The sequence below is a fragment of the Littorina saxatilis genome, linkage group LG4 (genome assembly GCF_037325665.1).
Source record: "Littorina saxatilis isolate snail1 linkage group LG4, US_GU_Lsax_2.0, whole genome shotgun sequence".
NCBI classification, from domain to species: Eukaryota; Metazoa; Mollusca; class Gastropoda; order Littorinimorpha; family Littorinidae; genus Littorina; species Littorina saxatilis.
Window position 1 is genome coordinate 16,914,962 of NC_090248.1, and position 23,620 is coordinate 16,938,581.

The following is a 23,620-nucleotide window of genomic DNA, read 5'->3' on the forward strand; positions in this document are numbered from 1 at the left end:
CGAAAGCCACCGAGGGAGGATCTAAGAACTTAGCGTTCGAAGATTTTCCTGAGAAGGCTCAAATCGGCAAAGCTGAAGGTGGAGCCGGAACCAATGAGGACGTAACCGCACGAGAGAGAGAGCGAATCAGCTTCTCAGTCAAAGACGGTAGCTCCAAAGAAGAGCAGCTGCATCCTTCCACAGCAATGAGATTCTTTTCCTAACAAGCGGAAAGTTTCTCCTTGCTATAACCATATTGCCGAATGCTTGCCAAGTCCGGTGTAACCGGAAGTGGTACCATAGGCAGGGCAAAGGAAGTGATCAAGCTCTTACAATTGGCAGTAAGCCGAAGCTTCCGGTTAGTGCTCACTAAGAAATGAGCAACTAGTCCAAGTGACGCAAGCCACGGCAAAGCCGAAGCAGGAGCTTCCCCATGTGCTGCCAACAAAGGCAGAGGTGGGGGAGAAACATAAATTGAGAAAACTTTTGCAAGTTGAAAAGCCACCAAAGGAGACTCTAAAAACTTAAAGTTCGCAGATTGTTCCTGAGAAGGAGCAAAATCAGCCAAAGCTGATGGTGGAGGAACTACGGATGACGATGCTACCACTACCCCTTCAGGGAAATAGTGCGTAGTAACCTCTGCTGCTAGTGCCAACAAAGATGGCAGCTTAGCCAGAAGTCGAAAAGGGAAATCCCCATCTGCCTCAAAAGCTTCGTCTTCCATATCCTCATCATCCTGTTCAGTAGTATCCTAACGATCGTCGAAAGGATGAGAACCGGAAACCAATCCCGCCAAGGCAACATCTGCCGAAACCGTAAAAGGTTGGGAAAAAGAAAAAATCCCGGAAGCCGGAACTCCATGAACAGATCCCCCCATCCACTTGCCTCATGTCATCTAAAAGACTGAAAGAGGAAGTGGATGCAGCCTGTGTAACCGGAAGAACTGCAGACGGCAGAGCAAAAGCATCAACAAGGTTGACAAGCTGTGTAAGTAGCGTGAAATTCCGGAACCGGAATAACCGGAAGGAACTTGATGCTCAGCTTGCGCTAGCCAAGGCTTAACAGACTCAGGAGCCTCACTGTGTTGCATAAGCAAAGGCACAGTAGGACACTGAGAACCCGCATGCGGGAGGAACTTCTTCAGAACCTTAGCCATCTCGAATGCGACGGAAGGCGATTCCCGAAAACGGAAGGGACATTTCGGCTCCTTAGAACTCCGGAAATCGCTCAGAGCAGAAGGTGGTGGAGAGAACTGCGTTCTCTTCTCAACTACACCTTCCGCAAAGTACTCGGATGCCGTTTCAGCTGCAAACGCCACCGCGCTAGCCAGCTTAAGAGGCAAGCGGAACTCGGCGTCTTCCCCCAAAGCGGAAGCACCTTCATCAGTATCCCCATCATGCTCGGCATCGCAATCCGGAAGTTGACCCCCGGAATGATCGTCATAGTCAATCGGGGAGTCAGCTTTACTGACAACTTCCTGCCCAACGGGCGGAAGAGGAAGCTGCATCCCCAAGTCAATTTCTGTCGAAAATGCAGGGAGACACAATCCTTCCTTTCGCTGCTCAGGGTCCCTACCCCGAGCCGACCGAACGCCTGAGCGAGAGTGGTCAGCCCGAGGATCAGAACTTTTGCCCCTACCATTAGTGGGGGGTACTCTCTCCTGAGCAAGCGCTCCGCTTTGGCCGGAAAACCCGGTTACTCGCGGAGCAGACATACCTTTAGAACAGTCAGGCACGTCAGACAAAGGGTACACCAGCGGAAGTACGTGGAAATCTTCAGGAGCCTGCGAAGCATGGACATCCGCCCGCGTGACTGTGGCGGAAGCTGAAGAGGAAGGACGAACCTTGACCAGCGAAGCAGTGTCAGCAACGCCGGAAGGGAGAGCACGCAGCTCAGCCCTAGTGGAAGAAAATTTCCGCCGCCAGCGAAGTCACCTGTGAACTAAGCGACAAAAGCAAAGACGCCACATCGGGAGCAGCTAACCCCGAACTAACGGGTACGCAAGTATCCAAAACTGTCTTGTCTACCTGACCCACCTTGTCCGATAAACTAGGCGGTAAAATTGAGGACACCGGCAAACAGACTAACACGTCAATACATTTCTTGGACAAAGGCTCTAGTACAGAAACAACGGCCTGTCCGGTATGTTTGGTTTTCCTAGGTGTTTACTTAGGAGGAGAAGACTCAGCAGCTATCTGTTTAAGAGCATGCTTCTTCTTGGCGCTATCGGCCATTGCAAAAGACTCACGAAAAAATGTTGGAAATTTTTTGTTTACAAGTCCGAAATGCGGCCAAATTGACGCCAAAATTCAATAAAACAAGGAAAGACCTCACCCCACAGGATAGGCGAAGTCAACAACGAAGCGAAGAAACCAAGGGGAAGAGCCCAAAGTCAAAAGACCAAGGACAAAGGCTGAAAACAGCCGGAGCGTACAAAAACAGCGACCAACTCCAGTGAACGCTGAGGTAGGAATGATACAAATGGCGGCATATGCGCGCGCAAACGGAAGACGGACCCGGTATTGGTCGGTCAGGGATACCAGTATCGGTATGGATCACTCTTTTTTAGAGTAGTCTCCCTTGTTACCAAGGGGACGCGTACAGCGTTACCAGCACTGAACTAGGGTTAATTGCTATATGTGAGTTGGGTAAAGATATGTAATTTAATGGATAATTAAAAGTAAACCAACTGGAAACGCTTGGAGTTACTTTGCCTCATCTCATTGGCCTTTCCCTAGACAAAGACACACACTGTCTCCATGTGTTCGACAAACGAAACAAACTTTCTGAACAAAAAAGAAAACTACAGCAGTACCTGGTATGTACAGCCCCCGGAGTGAGCGTAAACCTGACATGTACGGACAGATTTGCTTGGCACGGAGTGTTTTTCAACGATAATTGCACCTTCTTATGCGGACACAAGCAAAACGTGGACACGGACTCATTTTCGGTCCAAACTGCAGATTCTCGTCGTATTTGTTTTTCCACCGACCATACTGATCGTATTGTAGACAATCAAGCTTACAAAATACGGGGAAATTGTATGCGTTCCCAGATCTGCCTACCCAACAAAAAGCCTGTACATTTGCAAAGCCACAAAGAGCCATCACAGATGTAGGGAGAACGATTGACCCCTGACGTTCATACATGCTAACTACAACGTGCAGATCTAAAGATCGCTACGTGCAGTTGGTTTTTGCAAAAGCTAAACAACAACCTAACATACTTGTAAAATGTTTAAGTAATGTCATCAACTCAAAACACAGAAGATAAGAACTTTGACTAGCTGACCTACTGAGAAGAATCGCCGCACTTCAGCAACAGTGCCATGGGGCCCGAAACATGTATTATAAGAAGTGGGTTTACAACATGGCTCGCTGTATACTGTTTTGCATATTCTTTTGCACAAACAAAAGGATGACAAAACGAAGCTTGACAGGTTGTTGATAGACCAGCTTTTTTGTCGGTCTTTGGGGAGCATATTGCCTTCTGTTTCGTCTTTGTCAACCTCTGCCTCCGGTCTCAGTCCATAAAGATGGAACAGAAGATGATATGCTCCCCTCCGACCGACAAAAAAGCTGGTCTTGTCAACAATCAATCAAACATCCTATACAGTCAAACCTGCCTTGACGACCACCTCTCAATAACGACCACCTACCTATAACAACCACTCTGAAGGATCCTCAACAGATTTTACTATATAATTCACCTTTCCATAGCGACCACCTGTCTAACGCTACTGCGAGCAGTCAGTTTCAGTCCCAACTGATGGTTTTAACCCGTCTTACACGACAACCCATTGGTTTTTTTCTTCAACTGCACCATCATTCCTGTGCAAACTGTGAGTCATACACCACATTCTATCTGTACTGGGTGTTAAAAAGAAGAATGTTATGTAATTTTACTGTTTGACACAATCTGATTTGACCTTGAGTCAAGTATTCCCTTGTCTTCCATGACAAAAGTATCACTGCAATACCCTTCTCTTGACAAATTCCTAGACTGCTGAAGGTGGTCACTGACCTGAGACACTACCTGTCCTCCTAAAATTATATGGCATGTCTGTAAAACATCCATTTGCCCAGTCTGTACAGATCTTTCTGTTGCAGCTATCTTGCAGTCTTGAAATTCTCTTAACTGACATAAGTGTGTCTTAATAAGGAAATCACCACTAATCTGAACTCTGTGTTATTAATCAATTCAAGTTACTCACATGCAAGAGAGCAACAGAAAAAGCCAAGGCCAAGTTCTCTGCCACCTCTGTTCCAGCCTCACTGCTGATTTCAATCAAGCCGCTGTCTAGTTCAACCGTTGCTGCTTCAATCTGAAATTTGTGCTCAGAGCCAGAGTAGTCCCGTTCAAAAGACAGGAAACGCCAGTGCCTTGTAGAAAACTTGAAGAAACGAACTTCCAGATGGCCAGGATCTCCAGGAATACCTCGACGTCCACTGCTGGTTTCAGCGGCTGAAATAAACACAATTCTTTAAAGTGTAAGTGCTGCAAGACTGCCAAAGCAGGTAAAGACACACAAAGGTTTGCACACACACACACACAGACAGACATACATACATGAATCCATACACATATGGAGATACATCTACTCTATCCAACTCTCTCTGTCACACACACACACGAGCGACGGCAAACACACACACATGAATCCAAACACATATGGAGATACACCTGCTCTCTCTATCTCTGTCACACACACACACACACAATGTGACAAAGGTTGCACACAAACACTCTGACATACATACATGCATGAATCCATACACATATGGAGATGCACCTGCTCTCTCTTTCTCACACACACAGTTTCACAGTTTACCTGGGACTGGTTTGCGCATGCCAGTCCAGTGGCCGAGCACCACCCCCCAGTCACCAGCATGGTTCTTCAGCAACACTGCACGCTCTCCATTCTTGATGTCTAGGGTCACACAACGATCCATGCTTTTCACCTGCAATTGTAGAACTTAAAAGTAAAGCTGAAATACTATTGAGCTAAAATGTCAAAATTCCATGGTCTTCTTTTCATATGAGAGGCTTATTCCGGCAAATGCCAACATTTCTTTGAGTGGAATCTGAAGAGAAAGCATGCCCACAGGCGAGGAAGAGAGAGAGAGAGAGAGAGAGAGATAATTAAAATGACCATTTTAGTGTCAACAGTCAATGTGGTTAGTAGGGGGCATAGTAGGTAGTGGGCTGCGTCCGTTGGCTCGGGACAGAACCACTACTGAACACCGTCGAAGTGACTCGGCAGCAGTGCAGTGTCATCTTCAGAGGGTAGCCCACCACAGCGATCTAACATCCCTACCTAGAGCGTCTGTAAAATTGGTAATTCTGGCAGCGGAACGAAATTCAGATGTGGATAGAGCAGTGGCTACTGGGACGGGGCGATGTGAGAGCACACCGGGACAAGTAACAGGTGTAAGGACAGCAAAAAATAAAGATAAAATAAAAAGATGACACCTCAATTTGAGTTCGGCAGCACAGAAAGAAAATTGTCAGCAAAAGATGTTGCCCATTGCCCATTGCACACACACACAGACGCACATACACACACACCCTAACGGTTAAATGAAACCACAACCAACAATTCTGTCAGTACAAAAAGAACCAAAGCAGTGTTAGCCTCTGGCCGGCCTGTTGTGACGTCACGCGAGGACAGCGATTAGGCCGATGCGAAGACTACAGTTATAGCATTATCACTTGGACATCTGTAACGCTCTGTGCAAGATCTGACCCACTACAATGTTCAAAGGTGATTTCTACTTCTAGCCGGTGGTTCATGTCGTGTTCTCGTCGTGTTGGACGGTCACATGCATATAAACAAACTGGTATAAATGAAGCAGACACAGGCAGCATGGAGGGTTAGTGTGCTTTTATTACCGCCATGATTCTCCCCGCATCCCTAGCAACATATTACGTCAGGCTTTGAGAGGAGTTGAGTCATGGTCCTCTGGAACACTTCAGGACCCGAACTTATCCCGAAAGGTAGTCCTGTGTAGCAGTATCTTCCGAACGGCGTGATGAACGTCGTCAGAAGTTGGCTGCCTTCATCCAACGGGATCTGGTAGAATCCACTGTTACAGTCCAATTTCGAGAATACTTTTGCTCCAGACAATTGGGCTAACAGCTGATCCGTAGAGGGAAGCTGGAAGTTCTCCCTTCTCACCGATTCATTCAGTTTTGTCAGGTCGACGCACAGCCTGACCTTGCCGTTGCTTTTTGGTACTGCAACGATGGGAGCGCACCAGTCTGTTGGCTGCTTCACAGGTCGGATTACTTCTTGTTTGTCCAGCTTCTCAAGTTCTGCCTTGACCTTACCCTTGAGGGGCAAAGCCAAACGTCTTGGTGTTTGACACTGCAAAAGGAACTGTTTCCAGCTTCTCAAGTTCTGCCTTGACCTTACCCTTGAGGGGCAAAGCCAAACGTCTTGGTGTGGACACTCCAAAAGGAACTGAGTTTTCCTTCAGCCTTATTTGTAGGAGTTTTGGATTTCACCATGTCCTTCAAAAAGCTTTGGGTACTACTCTTGCTGCTTGTCTCGAGTGTTTCTGCTACGTAGCTGACTCTCTCTACAAGATTCAGAGCAGTTATGGCAGGCTGTTAGGAAACGCTACCGTTGCTGAACTTTGGTTCGGTTTTGTGTGTTGCATGTAGTTGACTTATTTGTACTTTGTGGGAAGGTACCGATATTATATTTTGTAAACACAATATTTATGCTTGGACGAGAATGCAGGTGAACTTTCTAGTACTGTCAAAACAAGTTGTTTACCATGCTGTTTTAGTGTGAGTTCGTGGCGTTCGATCGGATTAAGGGCGTCGGCACCTTTTGATGTACGTCACAGAGAACGTCACCATTCTAGTCCATGGGCGGTTCGCATATAATGTAGTTGTATCATGTTCGGTCTGGAATATTCTCGAGATTGAGTATTTACTATATATGCCAGCGCGATTTGAATGTTAAAAGAGCTTCTATTTGAGTTCTGCTACGATGTGCAGTTGTATGTATGGAATGCTAAATAAATCCTCGAACTCAATTTGACGAGTTGTTTTCTGCTGCTGCGAAGACGGGCGACGTAGAATAAAAGAACACAACTATACGGCATTTGAGAACTTGTGGCAATCTCAAGTGTCGTGTAACAATTGGGGGCCAAGCCAAGGATCTACGTTGCACGCCAAGGGTTTTCCAGCAAAAAAGACAGTCAAGACAGTCACAGGAGGTAGCCATCAATCGGGTGTATCCTGAGGGATCAGTATTGAGACTACGGAACCGTGGATTCGGTGTGACTGTGGGAAGAGTTTGGTAATCGCCGCAGCTCGATACGGTGAGCGACGCCGGAGTGTATCGGGATTACAGAGGTTAGCTGCCGTTTGGACGAGACGGACTTCGTCGCGGAGCTAGTGCATTAATACTACGAAATACGACTGGGGTACGTCGTGTACGTATCGTGAGCAGAGTGCGCCGTCACGTTAGACGAGGAGGGTGGCAGCCTGCGTCTACGAAGGTGAACAGCGACGAGAGAAGCATCGGAGGTGCAGTAGAGACTGTGTTCTTTTAGAAGACTACATTCGTCTACGTTCGGGGCTGTGAAAGAATACAGACGAACGCACCGGAAAAGACCAGAATGGCTGAGTTCTGGGGAAAAGGAATTGAACTGGGACTAAAAGGCAAGCAGTTGACGGAGTTCGTCGAGTCCCAGACACGACTGCTGGCGCAGCGTGAAGAAAGACAAGCGCAGCGTGAGCGTGAAGAAAGACAAGCGCAGCGTGAGCGTGAAGAAAGAGAAAGACAAGCGCAGCGTGAGCGTGAAGAAAGAGAAAGAGAAGCACAGCGTGAAGAAAGGCAAATTGAGCTGAAACGCTTAGAGCTCCAAATAGAAATGGAGACGAAGCGTTTAGAGCTTCAGACAGAAATGGTGCGTGTTCAAAATGAGCACGAGGCACCACGCCAAAGAGATAACCAGCAGCAAATGCTACACAGGGCACCGAAACTTCCAGCATTCGCTGACGGGAAGGACCAGATCGACTGCTACCTTGCAAGATTCGAGAGGTTCGCTGAGAGTGCTAGATGGCAGCGCGACGACTGGGCGATTCAACTCAGCGCACATTTGACTGGGGCAGCACTTGAGGTCTACACTAGACTCTCAAATGATGACGCCAGAGACTATGATGTACTGAAGGAAGCTCTGTTGCGTTGCTACAACTTCACTGAAAGGGGCTACCGTCAACGCTTCCGCGAATGCCAGCCATTGTCTGGAGAGACACCGAGCCAGTTTGTGGAGCGCCTGTCGTCATACCTGCAGAAGTGGGTGGAGTTATCAGGTGAAGAGCAGTCATACGAGAGTCTGCGGGACTTGATCGTGAAGGAGCAGTTCCTTAATGCCTGCCCGAAGGACCTGGCGACCCGCTTGGAAGAGCAAAAACTGCGGGGTTTGAAGGACATTACTGATGCTGCTGAGCGTTATCTCATTGCTCATGGAAGGACCCTGGGGACGTCAAAGTCATCGAAACCTTTCCAGAAGAGCGGGAACCAGGGAAACCAACCTGCCAAGGGACAAACTGAGTCCGCACCATCATCCAATGAAGGGCAGAACATAACGTGTTTCTATTGCAATGCCAAGGGTCACCGAGTCGCCAACTGTCCCCAAAGGAAAAATAACGGACATGTCAATGACAAAGCACAAGAACATCGACGGAGATATTACGACAACAAGAGGCAAATGAGTGGCTCGAACCAACAAGTATGTGCGAGCAGCGTCATACTCCCAAGGGCTGCCGAGCAAGTGGATACACCATCGGACGTGGAAGAATGTCTATCTGATGGCCAGCTTCTACTCGCCAATGGCAAGTCAATCTCTGTCGTCGCCAGCGCAGCTGTGTCAGTGTCGAACATGCCCGTGTCGAAGGGATTTGTTGAGAAGCAGGAAGTGACTGTTCTCAGAGATTCGGGCTGCAATGGAGTCATTGTCAAAGAGGATCTGGTGCCAACAGAGAAGTTCACTGGTGACTTCAAGTGGACGCTCATGGCTGACAGCAAATGCGTGAAAGCACCTGTGGCAAAAATCCAGATCGATACTCCATACTTCACCGGAGAAGTTGAGGCCGTCTGCCTGAAGAAGCCCTTGTACGATCTACTAATTGGGAATATTGGGGGTGCGAGACGTCCTGATGACCCTGATTTCGAATGGAGAATGGGCTCAGCTCAGCCTGCTGCTGAGGAGGAAGACCCACTGCCATTCGCGAATGAAGATATCAGCGAACTGTTACGAGATGACAGAGCAACTGTGCATCGCCGCGACCAGCCGCAGGTTGTAAGCGCTGTGACGACCAGAGCCCAGGCGAAGAAGAACAAAACAACTACGCCACTCAGGGTCACCAACAGTTCTGCAACTGCTGTCGTGGACAGGGATCGGCTGATTCAGCTACAGGAAGCTGATTCGAGCTTAACAAAATACAGGAGTCGTCCTGTCAAGGAGGAGACACTCGAGATTGCGAGAGAAAACTTGAGAAAGTCTCAGGATAGTGGAAAGCACTACTACGACCGCAAAGCCGTAAACAGGAAGTTTACACCAGGTAACAAAGTGCTGATACTGCTTCCCACTGATCACAACAAACTACTGATGCAGTGGAAAGGCCCATACGAGGTTGAGGCCGTGGTAGGGATCAACGACTACAAGGTGAATGTCGGCAAGAAGTCCAAGATCTACCACGCTAACCTTCTGAAACTGTATGTGGAGAGACCTCCGGAAGCAGTACAGGTCGCAGCAATGGTGGAAGAACCAGCCGAACTAGACGAGTTCGACGGTGAGGAACTACTGGAGTTGGGAGACCTCCACAAGAAAGAGGGGGTGGATGACGTCAAGCTAGGACCTGACCTGACAGAAGATCAGCAGAAGGAGCTGCATGATTTTATGGGCGACTTCACCCATAGGTTCTCTGATGTTCCAGGCTCTACGTCCTTGGTCGAACATGAAGTCCCCCTCACATCTGACGTTCCTGTTCGCTCAAAACCATACCCTATCCCGTTTCAGGCTCGGGAATCCTTGAAGAAGGACATCGACAACATGTTGAAGATGGGGGTCATCCGTGAGTCATCATCCCCTTACTCATCTCCCGTTGTTGTTGTCAAGAAGAAAGACGGTACAAACAGGGTATGCATTGACTTCAGGAAAGTGAATAAGATCACCGTGTTTGACCCTGAACCAATGCCGACGGCGGCTGATCTGTTCCGACGGTTGACTGGCAGTAAGATCTTCTCAAAGATCGATCTCAGCAAGGGATATTGGCAGATTCCTGTGCGCGAAGAGGACATACCAAAGACCGCCTTTGCAACTCCAGACGGAACGTATGAGTGCCTGCGGATGCCTTTTGGCATGGTGAACAGTGGTGCTACCCTGAAGAGGGGAATGCGAAAAATGCTCAAAGGAATGAAGAATGTTGTGTACTACTGGGATGATCTGCTAGTCCACACGGAGACCTTTGCGGAGCATCTGGAGACTTTGAGGGAACTGTTTTCCCGCTTGACAAAAGCCAATCTGACCGTGAGACCCAGCAAGTGCATTTTGGGGACCGACAACGTTGACTTCTTAGGTCATTCACTGAAGGAAGGTCAAAAGGGGCTTTTGTTGGAAAACGTCACCAAGATCCTCAATGCGCCACGTCCTGAAACCAAGAAGCAGGTGCGATCCTTCCTTGGATTGGCTGGGTACTACAGAGAGTTCATTCCAAACTTCGCCGCCATAACGGCGCCTTTGTCGGACATGACCCGAAAAGGATGCCCCAACCGAATACTCTGGGGACCAGCTCAGGAGAAGGCATACCAGACCGTGCGCGACCTGATGTCACGAGACCCGGTGCTACGCCTTCCTGATACTTCCAAAGAGTTCATCTTGCGTAAAGACGCATCGGACGAAGGGATCGGCGCCATGCTGATGCAAGAGCATGGAGGTAAACCATTTCCGGTCAGCTATGCCAGCAAGAAGCTGTCAGGAGCCGAGAAGAAGTACTCGACCATGGAGAAAGAGTGTTTAGCCATCTGTGGGGAATCAAGAAATTTGAACTCTACCTCCAAGGGGTGAAATTCGTGCTTCAGACTGATCACAAACCCCTCACCTACCTGAACTCTGCGAAGTTTGTGAATAATCGTATCATGAGGTGGGTGATGTACTTGCAGAACTTTGATATGCGAGTAGAATCGATTAAGGGTTCAGACAATGTTGGAGCGGATTTTCTCAGCCGAGTATGTGAGTAAAACTGTTCATTCTCCAACAGACTAATGTACATACCTGGATTTCAATCTGTTATGTATACATAATATGTGTGCAGGTAGCGTTTCAATGATTGAAAGAAATTCGGTAAATTTCTTCTGGTGTTGGGGGTAATGTTAGGAAACGCTACCGTTGCTGAACTTTGGTTCGGTTTTGTGTGTTGCATGTAGTTGACTTATTTGTACTTTGTGGGAAGGTACCGATATTATATTTTGTAAACACAATATTTATGCTTGGACGAGAATGCAGGTGAACTTTCTAGTACTGTCAAAACAAGTTGTTTACCATGCTGTTTTAGTGTGAGTTCGTGGCGTTCGATCGGATTAAGGGCGTCGGCACCTTTTGATGTACGTCACAGAGAACGTCACCATTCTAGTCCATGGGCGGTTCGCATATAATGTAGTTGTATCATGTTCGGTCTGGAATATTCTCGAGATTGAGTATTTACTATATTTGCCAGCGCGATTTGAATGTTAAAAAGCTTCTATTTGAGTTCTGCTACGATGTGCAGTTGTATGTATGGAATGCTAAATAAATCCTCGAACTCAATTTGACGAGTTGTTTTCTGCTGCTGCGAAGACGGGCGACGTAGAATAAAAGAACACAACTATACGACGTTTGAGAACTTGTGGCAATCTCAAGTGTCGTGTAACACAGGCCTACCCAGAAGTGGTTCCTCTAACCCTTTCACTACGAACACATCTTGGATCGCAGTCTTCTGCTTGTAGGTGATCTTGCCTTTGAACTTGCTTATAACACTCATTTCAGCTCTCCCTGGACCAAAGAGTTTCTTCCCTGCTTTTTCTAGCGGGCGTTTTGAACTCAGACTGTGATCTGCCACTTATCTGATGTCTAATTAGAAAAAAACACAGTAAACACCAATTTTCAAAGACTTTCGGGCCACGCCCTTCTTCAGTGAAATGAATGAGAATGTAAATAAACAATGACCAATGACGTAAAAATTCTTGATTAAAAAAAGAAAAAAACGTCATGTAAATGTCACAGCCAAACATCATAAGTTTCGTTCTCTCTCTCTCTCTCTCTCTCTCTCTCTCTCTCTCTCTCTCTCACTCTCTCTCTCTCTCTCTCTCTCTCTCTCTCTCTGTTTTTTTATCTCTTTCTCTCTCTCTCTCTCTCTTTCTCTCTCTATTTCGTTATCTCTCTCTCTCTCTATTTATCTCTCTCTATCCATCTCTCTCTATCTAACACACACACATACACACACACACACACACACACACACACACACACACACACACACACACACACACACACACACACTTGCAGGAAACAAACTGCATTTTCATCGATCCCTTAAGCATTTCCAAAAAAGGAAAGGTAGACATCCAAAGGCACAGGCAAGCCCCAAGCGATACAAATCGCGCAACACTTATCCTGAGTAGGCCTATACATTTCAGTCAAACACATTCAGGCCCTCAGGATAGTTGGTACGCAACTTGTACCGCCAGAACCTCTCCCTCTGCCTCCGGATGTCCACGTTATCGACTTTGACCTGTTCAATTACAGTCACCCTCATGTCAGACAGGGAATGCTCGGGGGACCTGAAGTCGACTTATCTGATGTCACTTCACCCACCACTGAACCCAAATAAGCTTCGGCTCCTTCTTCCTCTTCCACTGTTTGGATGTTGGAAGAACGGCAGGCCGTCGCATAATGACCCACTTTGGAGCATTTGTGGCACTTGGCGTTCTTGGCTGGGCATGCTTCTCTGTTGTGAGGTGGGGTTCTCCCATAATGAGAGCAACGAGACTGTCTGGGACTGGTAGCGTTTTGGGTGTATTGGAAGGATTTGGACTTTTGGGGTCTGTTGGCTGCCAGTCGGTCGACTTCCTGACTTGTTGGTTGAGGTGAAGCGATCCACTGAAACGTCCTTTGACATCTCCCGAAGCTGCTGCTGAGATGTCTCGTAGACTGCTTTCTTGAAATTTAAAGTGGAATCTTCTAAAAGTTTCTCCCGTGCAGCATCGCTCTTCACGCCCACCACAATACGATCACGCAGCATTCTGTCTTCCATTTCTCCATAGTTGCAGTTTTTCACCAGCTTGCGCAGAGCTGCAACGTATGCTTCAATCGACTCTGAGGCTTCTTGGCTTCTGGTGTGGAACTTATACGTTTCAAAAGCTTCATGCGTGGCTCCCACACAAAAATCTTTCAGTTTTTTTATGACAACGCTAATGTCTTTCTTGTTCTCACCTTCAGTGAACCTCATGCTGTCATATACGTCCACTGCATCTTCGCCAATGCAGGCAAGTAACACTGCACACCGGTATTCTCGTTCTTTGTCCAGTCGAGAAGCAATCTCATAATTGTCCCATTGTCTTCTGAACTTCTTCCAGTTTTGGGATAAGTTGCCTTCCATACCCAGTTTAGAAGGTACCGGAACATTGGCTGTGTAGTGTCTCCTCTCTGCTTGTAATGGTGGTTGGTTCTGCTGCTCTGCCATACTTGATCTCTGATGAATCCGTACCACTCAACCACACCTTTCTTTATTGTTGGAGCGTGCGTTTACTACTACTGTGACGCTGCACCTAGTTTGCTGCTGTCGGAGTACGCAATTTTAGATCAAACAAAATGCTCTGCGGCACGCGCGAACAAAACTTTCGACTTGCAATCTCGTACATCAAGTTTTTCACACTCACTGCTTCGCTACCAGCCACTTCTGACATCATGTCGTGTTCTCGTCGTGTTGGACGGTCACATGCATAAAAACAAACTGGTATAAATGAAGCAGACACAGGCAGCATGGAGGGTTAGGGTGCTTTTATTCCGCCATGATTCTCCCCGCATCCCTAGCAACATATTACGTCAGGGTTCTTGCATTTCAACAATAGAACACGGTTTACAATGACGTCATAACATTACAGTTCACAGGCTGTTGCAAATCATCCATCCACCCGTTTGACTCATAAAAGTTGCTCAACCACAGACCCTTTGTCCCTGGTAAGACACTTTACACTTAAAGCCCCAGTCCGTCTCAAATGGTTTATAGAACGATTTAAATCTTCTCATGAAAAAAGCAGTTCTAACCTTATCGAACACACTTGCAATAGCATTTAATAGCATTCAATGACACAGTTAGTTTTGAATGGCCATTTAGCTCGCGTAAACCACACACCTGTTTTTGTGGTTTATCTAACCCCTGAGCCATCGTGAACCCATGTGATCCACTTTCCCTTTTTTTCACAATTTAGTCGTCAGTTTGTGATTTCAATGCGACACGCTGTATCTGCACAATAGCACGTTATTGTATACCTCTGAATCTAAAATGCAAGAAACGGCTGCGAGTCACACGAACTGAGCGTTCAAAGCAGAGATAGCATCTTGCTACAGATCTCTGGTTCAAAGAAACTGGCGCTATGCAGAACATGCTAGTATGAGGAAACACGTTTTGCGTGACATGCTTCCGGGCTTTTCTTCTTTCAAACTTTCAAAACTTCGAATTGTACTGATCTTGTCTTGATGAAAAAATAATTCTTTTATGATTTAAGAATGTTTGTGTAACAAGCTGTCAATTTATTATTGAGTTTTAAAAGTTAGGTCTAGCGCCAAAACAAGGCCCGTCCGATTGTCTGTACAGACCATCCGGCTGGCCACGCAAAAATAAATTCTTTAAAAATTGTTCGCTCTTTACAGAGAGTACCTAGGATGTTCTCAAGCGGTGAGTGTTTAAACGAAAGGGTGTTTGTACTGTGTGTAAAAGCCTGACGTTTTTCAAAAATAACTGTCAGGATCATCAGCGGTCTGGAGGAGTAAGAGCCTCTGTACTGCAGACAGGTTTTTCACAACATCCGAAGCATGGCTCGTGGATGTGTGGCTCCGATGATTATATTTTTGAAAGAAAAGGGTATCGTATCTAGCGCACAATGCATAGCATACATATCATAGTCAGTTGCTCGTCCTGCGGGTGTTGCGAAGCATGCGAACGTAGTGCTTTATTAACATATTTTCCCTATTTCTGAGTACATTTTCAGAGTAAACATGGCATATCTATATGTTTTTGGATTCAGAAAATGATAAATATAAGTCAAATTATTTCCGATCGATTGCTAAACTTTTAATTTCAATTAGAATTTTGAGAATTTTAAAGGCACAGTAAGCCTCCCGTAAACCATCACTGAGCTCCCCGAGCCTCTACAAGCATACTTCCATTTGAACGCTCACCGAACGGGAACATCCTGGCTGCTTTCTGTCGAGAGTGAGACATTTTCAAATAAATTGACAGCTTGTTACACAAACATTCTTAAATCATAAAAGAAATCTTTTTTCGTCAAGACAAGATCAGTACAATTCGAAGTTTTGAAAGTTTGAAAAAAGAAAAGCCCGGAAACGTGTCACGCAAAACGTCTTTCTCGTAGTAGACGATGGTTCTGCATAGCGCCAGTTCCTCTGAACGGTCAACCAACACCACTCCAGTTCGTGTGACTCGCAGCGGTTTGTTGCGTTTTAGATTCAGAGGTACACAATAACGTGCTATTGCAGATTATACCCCGGCGAAACGGTGTTCAAGAACTTTTTTTTATTCAAGAATATTCATGAATATTCTAGAATGTTCTAGAATTTTTCTACTGGCATTATTCTAGAATTTTTTGGCTTGTAGAATATTCTAGAATACCGAACAAAATTCAAGAACAGCAACAATGTTCTAGAATATTTTTTTTCAAGAATGATCTTATTCAAGAACATTCTTCTTCAAAGTTCAAGAACTGTGATCCCTTATTTTTAAAACACTTTTAATTTAATTTTTTGTTCTCCACTTATAGTTTTGGTTGTGTTTGCTACACGTTCGAATTATACTACAAAATAAAGCCAAACAAACACTTGGTTCATTCTTCAAATGTTATATTGTCACAAAGTGAAATAGATGACAAGTCAATCTTGGGCTAACAATGTTCACAAGCAGAATGTGTCTTCAACATTTGTCATCCCTTTCTGAACTACTGGAACTGCATGGATGCGGATGTGGTACAGCTACTGGAAAGGTCACTGTCACCAGCATCCCTTGTTGGATGATTCCCTTGGTCAACTTCACCGTCAGTCTGTGGCAGAGCATGGTGGATTTGATTCAAAAGAAGGCTCAGTATCAGCTTGAAGCTTTGCAACATTGTGTCCTGTAGAGGCTGAAACACAATGCCTACAGTTTACAAAAAAATCATTCGTTCAAGAACTTGGAAAAAGGAACAAAAATGAAGAGTTAAATGTCCGCAGTTTGTTCTTTTTGGTATGTAAATATGGTATAGTATTGATGAAAACCATTTTCATCTGAAATAAGCCATTTTTCTCTGAGACGTTTTGCCCATTAATTGATTTAATTCATTCACTGGCTGATTAATTACTTGCACAGTTCGTTGACAGGACTCTTACCTTTTCCTCCAGTGATATTTTATTTATGGTGTGCTTCATGGTACTTCCAGTGAGAATTCATCCAGATATCTTCTTCACCCCTCTTTCCTGGACCTAGTAAATAAGAAACAAAAAAAGGTTTTAACAAATGATAAACTCAAACATCAGACATTCCAAAGATCATCATCATAACTAGAGTGAATGTGAACAGAAAACTTACAAACGTATTGCTTGTCAATGTCATTCAATCAATCAATGAAACCAATTTTGATGCAATGGTTAATGTTACCTTTTTACATAAAAGTACATAATTCTATCAATACACTTTCGGAATATTTGTTATAATCGTCATTGTTGTAAATACCCTCCTCGGCATGTTTACAATTTGAAGCACTTTTTTCAATTTCATTTTCAGAAACCTGTTTTCAATTTTGACCAAACCAGTCAGTGAGTTGTTATCACTACCAGTTTGCTACCAGCAAAATATACCAACTCTGTGAGTTCCAAACCTCAAACAAATTCAGCAGAAGTTACAGTCTATAATTCATACTTTGAAACCAACAGGTTTTGTTTATTCTGTCCAACAGTGCCAGCAGAACGCAAATCACGGCAGACTTTGTAAGTTTGTTTGCTAACAGACGACACAATGACACACACTGACACAGAAAGGCGGCCGTTAAACCCAACAATCAAATCATCACATGATTAAACAGTACTTTTGCTTAAAATGCAGTTACGTTTTATACATCTGCCATTTCTCATGTGTCAGATCGAAGAAGAAACTTTTAAAATTGAAGGCTGGTTTCGATTTCACAGTCACACACATGTTTACATCTGTACCACGTGTTGAATAAAACAAGCAAAAACAAAACATACTTACTGAGTTCATGGAAATGATGCATGGATCAATGTTGTTTTGCTTTGATGCAAAAGTGCTTCGACAAAGACAACAGAGAAAAGGTTTTTCGCTGCAGCAGTTCGTTCAAAAGAGTCCTCTTTCCTCATGGTGTACTTACAGAGCGTCGTCATTTTGATTTTAAGGGAAGTAACTCCGATGGACAAACTCTGGCACCGGAAGCTGAGAAACCAGGCGCCAAATTCTTCAGACGCACGTTGTTAGAACTGAGAAAGATTTTGTAATCTCCATTTATCTGAAAAAATGGCATGCCACCGAATTGTCAACTTGTTAGGCATGAAGAAATGCTGTATTCTTCATCCCAAACAAGAGTTTGAACTTGGAGGTGCCAGACACAACAAGAAGGGCAAAGCCCATACGACTCACATGCTTGACCTTGACCTTTACATGACCTTGACCTTCAGCTAAACCTAGCAATGACATCATACACTAAGAACTGCTTTACACATTTTTCCTACCAAAATACATGTGACCCAAGGTCAAGGTCATCCAAGGTCATGCAACACAAAGCTGTTAATTCAAGACATAGGAAGTACAATGGTGCTTATTGGCTCTTTCTACCATGAGATATGGTCACTTTTAGTTTTAGTGGTTCACTACCTTATTTTGGTCACATTTCATAAGGGTCAAAGTGACCTTGACCTTGACCAAATGTGTCTCATGATGAAAGCATAACATGTGCCCCACATAATTTTTAAGTTTGAAACAGTTATCTTCCATAGTTCAGGGTCAAGGTCACTTCAAAATATGTATACAATCCAACTTTGAAGAGCTCCTGTGACCTTGACCTTGAAGCAAGGTAAACCAAACTGGTATCAAAAGATGGGGCTTACTTTGCCCTATATATCTATATAGGTGAGGTATTAAATCTCAAAAACTTCAGAGAAAATGGGAAAAATGGGAAAAATAGCTGTTTTTTAGACAACATTTATGGCCCCTGCGACCTTGACCTTGAAGCAAGGTCAAGATGCTATGTATGTTTTTTGGGGCCTTGTCATCATACACCATCTTGCCAAATTTGGTACTGATAGACTGAATAGTGTCCAAGAAATATCCAACGTTAAAGTTTTCCGGACGGCCGGCCGGACGGACGGACGGGGGGGACGGACGGACGGACGGACGACTCAGGTGAGTACATAGACTCACTTTTGCTTCGCATGTGAGTCAAAAATGACAGCATGAGTGAAAGCACCGTGAAACTCGGAAAGAAAGATGGGTGAAACTAAGAGCAGCGATCTCACTTGAGTGGCAACAAGCTGTATCCTGATTTTCTCATGAAAAACAAAGGTAGGTGTTTTATAAAAATTCTTTTATGTTTGATATTGTTGTTTGTTTTAGGCGACATAAATCGTTAATATACTTACCCGAATCACATAAAAGCATTGACGCAGTCTATGATACTTAGGTCTGAAAAAGGCTACCCGTCTTAAAAAGGTTTTAAAGGGAAGCAACCCAACCACAAAAGGAAAACACAGCCCTGGTTATGACCATATACCCGGGGGGATTACCTCCCATACCGGGTATGTGACGTCACCACTGCTGTACCACGTGGTATCATTCGGTTTTAGATAAACTAAAGACCATATGCGGGGTTGGCGGGAGGGAATACACTATGTGATTCGGGTAAGTATATTAATGAAATGAAAATTTACTTAAAAATTTTCGATTAAATTACATATTCTTACTCCGAATCACATAAAAGCAGATAGCTTCAACAAGGCGGTGGGAATGAAAAATCTAACTCACCTTAAACCCTGTCCAGGAACTGGCCACCTGCGATCATAGCAGGAAGCGTCCTCGAACCATCTTGCCGCAAGGCAGAGACGTCTCTGAGGTAGAAGTTCAGGAAGACGTCCTCAGAGCGCCAATAAGCAGTGCGGAGCACCTCGTCCAGTTTACGAGAGCGGAGGACAGCCAACGATGACGCCCATGCCCTGGTTTCGTGGGCACGAGCAGAGTCCAAGGGAAAGGCAGGCAGCGCCCCCCCCTTTGACAGGTTCCACTCGTAAGCTTGCTTAATAAGAGTTGACACCCACCGAGCCATAGTCGTCTTTGCAATATCCTTATTTCTCACAGTGTTTATGGAGATAAATAGGAGTTTTTGAAATTTTGACCTGAGCGGTAGTGACCGGGCAAGGTAGATGTCAAGGGCTCGCACGGGACAATTGACAGAGTCCGGGTCTCCAGGAGCCAGGATGCAAGTCAAAGGCTTAACGCGAACCAGAGGAGAGGCCTGGTCTGGGGCCTGGTTCTTGGCCAGGAAGTTAGGCCGGAAACGCAAAGTAACGGAGCCGTCAGGCTCATGTGAAATGTCCTCCGGACTTCCCGAGAGGGCATGTATCTCGCTACCTCTGCGCGCAGACGCTACTAGCAGAAGAAAGAGAGTTTTGCGTGTCAGGTTTGAGAAGCTGGCGTTAAGCAAAGGTTCAAACTCTGTGGAGCGTAGAAACTCCAGGACCAGAAAAAGATCCCATTTCGGCGTGTGAGTGCGCGAAGAAATCTCTTTAAGGGCAGCGCCCTTAATCACCCTCGAGATGACGCCGCTGACGTCAATCGAGCGGCCGATCTGCCGTAGGGTAACAGCAATGGCGGATCTCCGCACCCTCAAGGCAGAAGCAGAAGCTCCCTGAGAAGCGAGAGAAGCAAGGTGGTTTGCCACGTGCATAGACCGAGGTGCTAGCGCGTTCAAACCGCGGCCATGACACCAGGAAGCCCAGGCCTTCCAATGTGACGCGTACACAGACGAAGTGGAAGCTCGATGAGAGCGTTCCACCAAGTCCAGCGTCTGATCAGAGGCACCGGAACGCCTCAGAGAGGACCGAACAACTTCCACACGTGAAGTCTCAGAGCTGAGGGATCCTCGTGTGGAATGCCGGTTCGAGGCTGCACCAACTCTCCTCTTACTAGAGCGAGGGGAATTGGCGGGCCGTGGGCGATCCTCAGAAGGTCCGGGAACCAAGGCTGTGAGGGCCACAGAGGAGCGACCAACAGAAGTTCCGGACCCTCCATTTCCGCCTTCCGAATTACTCGGGCGAGTAACTGGAATGGGGGAAAGGCGTAGGCCTGTAGCCCTGTCCAAGGAAATGCCAACGCATCCGTCTGCCAAGCCTCGGGATCCGGGAATGGCGAGACGAAGATCGGCAGCCTCTTCGAGAAACGGGTGGCAAAGAGGTCCACCTGAGGCTTTGGGACGAGGGCCCAGAGACGAAGCAGTGCCCCGTGAGTGATCGTCCACTCTGATTGAAGCACTTTGCCGGAGCGACTGAGCGCATCCGCCAGAGTGTTCAAGCTCCCCGGCAGGTACCTGGCTGTGAGAGTGATCTGGTGTTGCCAGCACCAGACCAGAATCTCGCAGGTTCTGCTCGAGAGAGACGGGGACCGCGACCCTCCCTGCTTGTTCAGATAAGCTGCCACAGTCGTGTTGTCTGTAAACAGACGAACATGCTTGGCGTGAAGGGAGGGCCGAAACTCCGCTAGAGCAAGGGCCACGGCCTCGAGCTCCAGCAAGTTTATGTGCCACTGGCTCTGCTCTGCCGACCACAGGCCCGACGCTGTCTGTCGGTCTGTGTGCGCTCCCCACCCCAGCAAAGACGCGTCCGTGAAAAGGTCCGTGTCTGGTGGGGGCAACACGATCGGCACGCCCCTGCAGACCCAAGCCGTGTCTAACCACGGCAGGGTTGCTGACTGAAACCATCCCTGGAGAGGGACGAGGACGTTCCAGTCCACGTTGGGAGAGTCCACATACGGCTTCAGAGCAAGCTGAAGAGGCCGCTTGTGAACTCTGCCCAGGGGCACCAAGAGAGCCATGGACTCCATCTGTCCCAAGATGGAGGCCAGCGTCCGGAGGGAAGCCTGCAGGAGAGGCAAAGTGGAGTGGATCTGAGCTTGAAGCTTGTCCACCCGTCTCTGAGAGGGTTGGACAGTCCAAGTGACCGTGCAGAAGGACATTCCCAGATAGGTGAACGTCTGCGACGGGATCAGCTCCGACTTTGATCGGTTGACCGCGAAACCCAGCAAGTGGGCTTGACGCAGAACCGACTGAGTATGACTCGAGCAACCTGCCTGGGTTTGGTTCATGATGAGCCAATCGTCCAGATATGCTCTGAGTCGGATACCCTGTGACCTTACCAGTGCGCATAGCTGCCTCACTACCATGGTAAAGACCCACGGTGCGAGGGACAGCCCGAAAGGAAGTGCGCGGAACTGATAGATCTGATCGTCCCACCGGAAACGAAGCCATTTCCGGTCGGACGGATGCATGAGGATATGGAAGTATGCATCCGTCAGATCTATGGAGGTCACCCAGTCTCCTGGACGGAGTGAGTCTCTGACCGAAGCCGGCGTCTCCATCTTGAACCGTATCGTTCTCAAGAAAGTATTGAGATACGACAGGTCCAAGACGGGGCGCCACCCTCCTGAGGTTTTGGGAACGGCAAAGAGCCGCCCGTAAAACCCCAGAGAGCTGTGGTCCAAGACTCTCTCCACTGCGCCCTTCTGTAACAGTGTGACAATTTCCGCCTGAAGGACGGACCTTGCCTCCTGAGAGGAGGGGGGCTTGCAGGCCGGCGGACGCCGGGAAAGCGGAGCCTTCTTGTCTTGCCAGAGTAGGCGAAAGCCCGATCCCACCACTCCCAGGATCCATTGACTGCGCACAGAACGCAGCCAATGAAAACGAGCCCGGGAGAGGCCCCCCGCCATCACCAGAGTGGAGGGCGGAGGGGGGGTGGGACCGGGAACACTTCATTGGGGGTGAGGCTTGCTGGTAGAGCCGCCTCGCCCCCTGCCAGACGCTGACCTCTTTCTCGAACCCTTAGAGGAGGGTTGAGAAAAAGCAGGCTTGGTCTGCTTCGTGCTAGCTGGCTTAGACGACCCCGAAGCCTGAGGGGGCTTGGACTGAGCCGTCTTCACCCGCTTAAGAGCCTGAAGGGAGTAGTCCGAAAACTGCTGGTCCCTGTTGGCCTGGATCTCTGATCTTCGTGCATCGAAGACCAGCTGACCGAACAGTGGACCATCCACAACAGGTGAAGCTCTGAGTGTGTCAAGCGTCGCTTGTTCTGAGAACTGCGAATGCGCTAGGAACAGATCCCGACGACACGAAACAGAATGCACGTACTGCAGAGCCGAGAGTCGCATCAACTCCTCATTCACCCTGGCCAGGGCGGAGAGAAGCGTTGACACGTCGTCAGCGTCTTGCTCTTGACTGAGAACGAACGGATCGAGAGTCTCGGTGAGAGCACGAGACAGAGCTCTGATCAGAGTCTCCGAAATGGAGGACAGTTCCAGAAGTTGGCGATTGATCTCTTCGGAAGCCAAAAGAGTGGACTCAGACAACACAGTGCCCGAGCAACTCTTAATTGGCTTGGCCAAGAGATGTTGCAAGTCCGGCGTCACCGTCAGCGGTGTACGCGGAAGAGCAAACGAAGCCAGGAGATTGCGAGACAGCTTCGGCAAAGCAAACTTTTTGTGATTCGAAGGAACAAAAGAAGCTGCTTGGTCTGCTGAAGCAAGGTACGCACGAGCCTCTTCCGGACACGGGCCGTGCGGCACGAGTAACGGAACAGGCGTGCTTGGCAAACCACTTCCGGTAGGAGGTGGACGAGCAAAAACTTGCGAAAGCTGGTATGCTATAGAGGGGGATTCCGTAAACCGGAAACGGGCATCTCCCCCCCGTGCATAACGGAAGTCCGCCATCGCTGATGGTGCAGCGGAAACGAAGTCAACCTTGGCCGAAGCGCCTTCCGGAAAATACCGGGAAGTTACCTCGGCCGCAGCTTCCATAGCAAGCTTAAACTGAGACGGGAACCCCGCGCGTGATTGCTCGCTGGCTACTGACTGCATGTCAGAGTAGCTGTGAGCCACGTCGTGACCGAAATCACCGGAATCCGCGGTCGGACGATGAACGGGAAAACCCGAAACGGGAAATCCGTCCACACTAGCAACCTCCTGTCTGTTATCCATACCTGCAGGCAGGAACGAGTGCGAGGAGGGCGTGCCCGAAACCACAGGACCAGTAAGGGGTGACGAACCAACACCTTGGTGAAAGGAAACACTCCCCGTTCGGCCGTAGGGCGGAAGCTGATCCGCACAC

At 47.3% G+C, this 23,620-nt stretch overlaps 1 protein-coding gene and 1 long non-coding RNA gene across 2 annotated transcripts in view; both read right to left on the reverse strand.

Moving 5' to 3' along the window:
- Positions 1–23,620, reverse strand: part of LOC138964764 (uncharacterized) — a 137,991-nt gene that overhangs the window by 51,126 nt on the left and 63,245 nt on the right. The window contains exons 5-6 of the mRNA XM_070336806.1: positions 4,811–4,940; positions 4,193–4,443 (exon numbers count right to left, since the gene is read on the reverse strand). Of these exons, the coding sequence (XP_070192907.1) occupies positions 4,193–4,443; positions 4,811–4,940 (381 nt within the window). The remainder of the gene's footprint in view (positions 1–4,192; positions 4,444–4,810; positions 4,941–23,620) is intronic.
- Positions 15,772–17,574, reverse strand: LOC138964107 (uncharacterized). The gene is made up of 3 exons (XR_011455019.1): positions 17,497–17,574; positions 16,638–16,730; positions 15,772–16,393 (listed from the first exon to the last, which is right to left on the reverse strand). It is a non-coding gene; the product is annotated as an uncharacterized lncRNA (long non-coding RNA).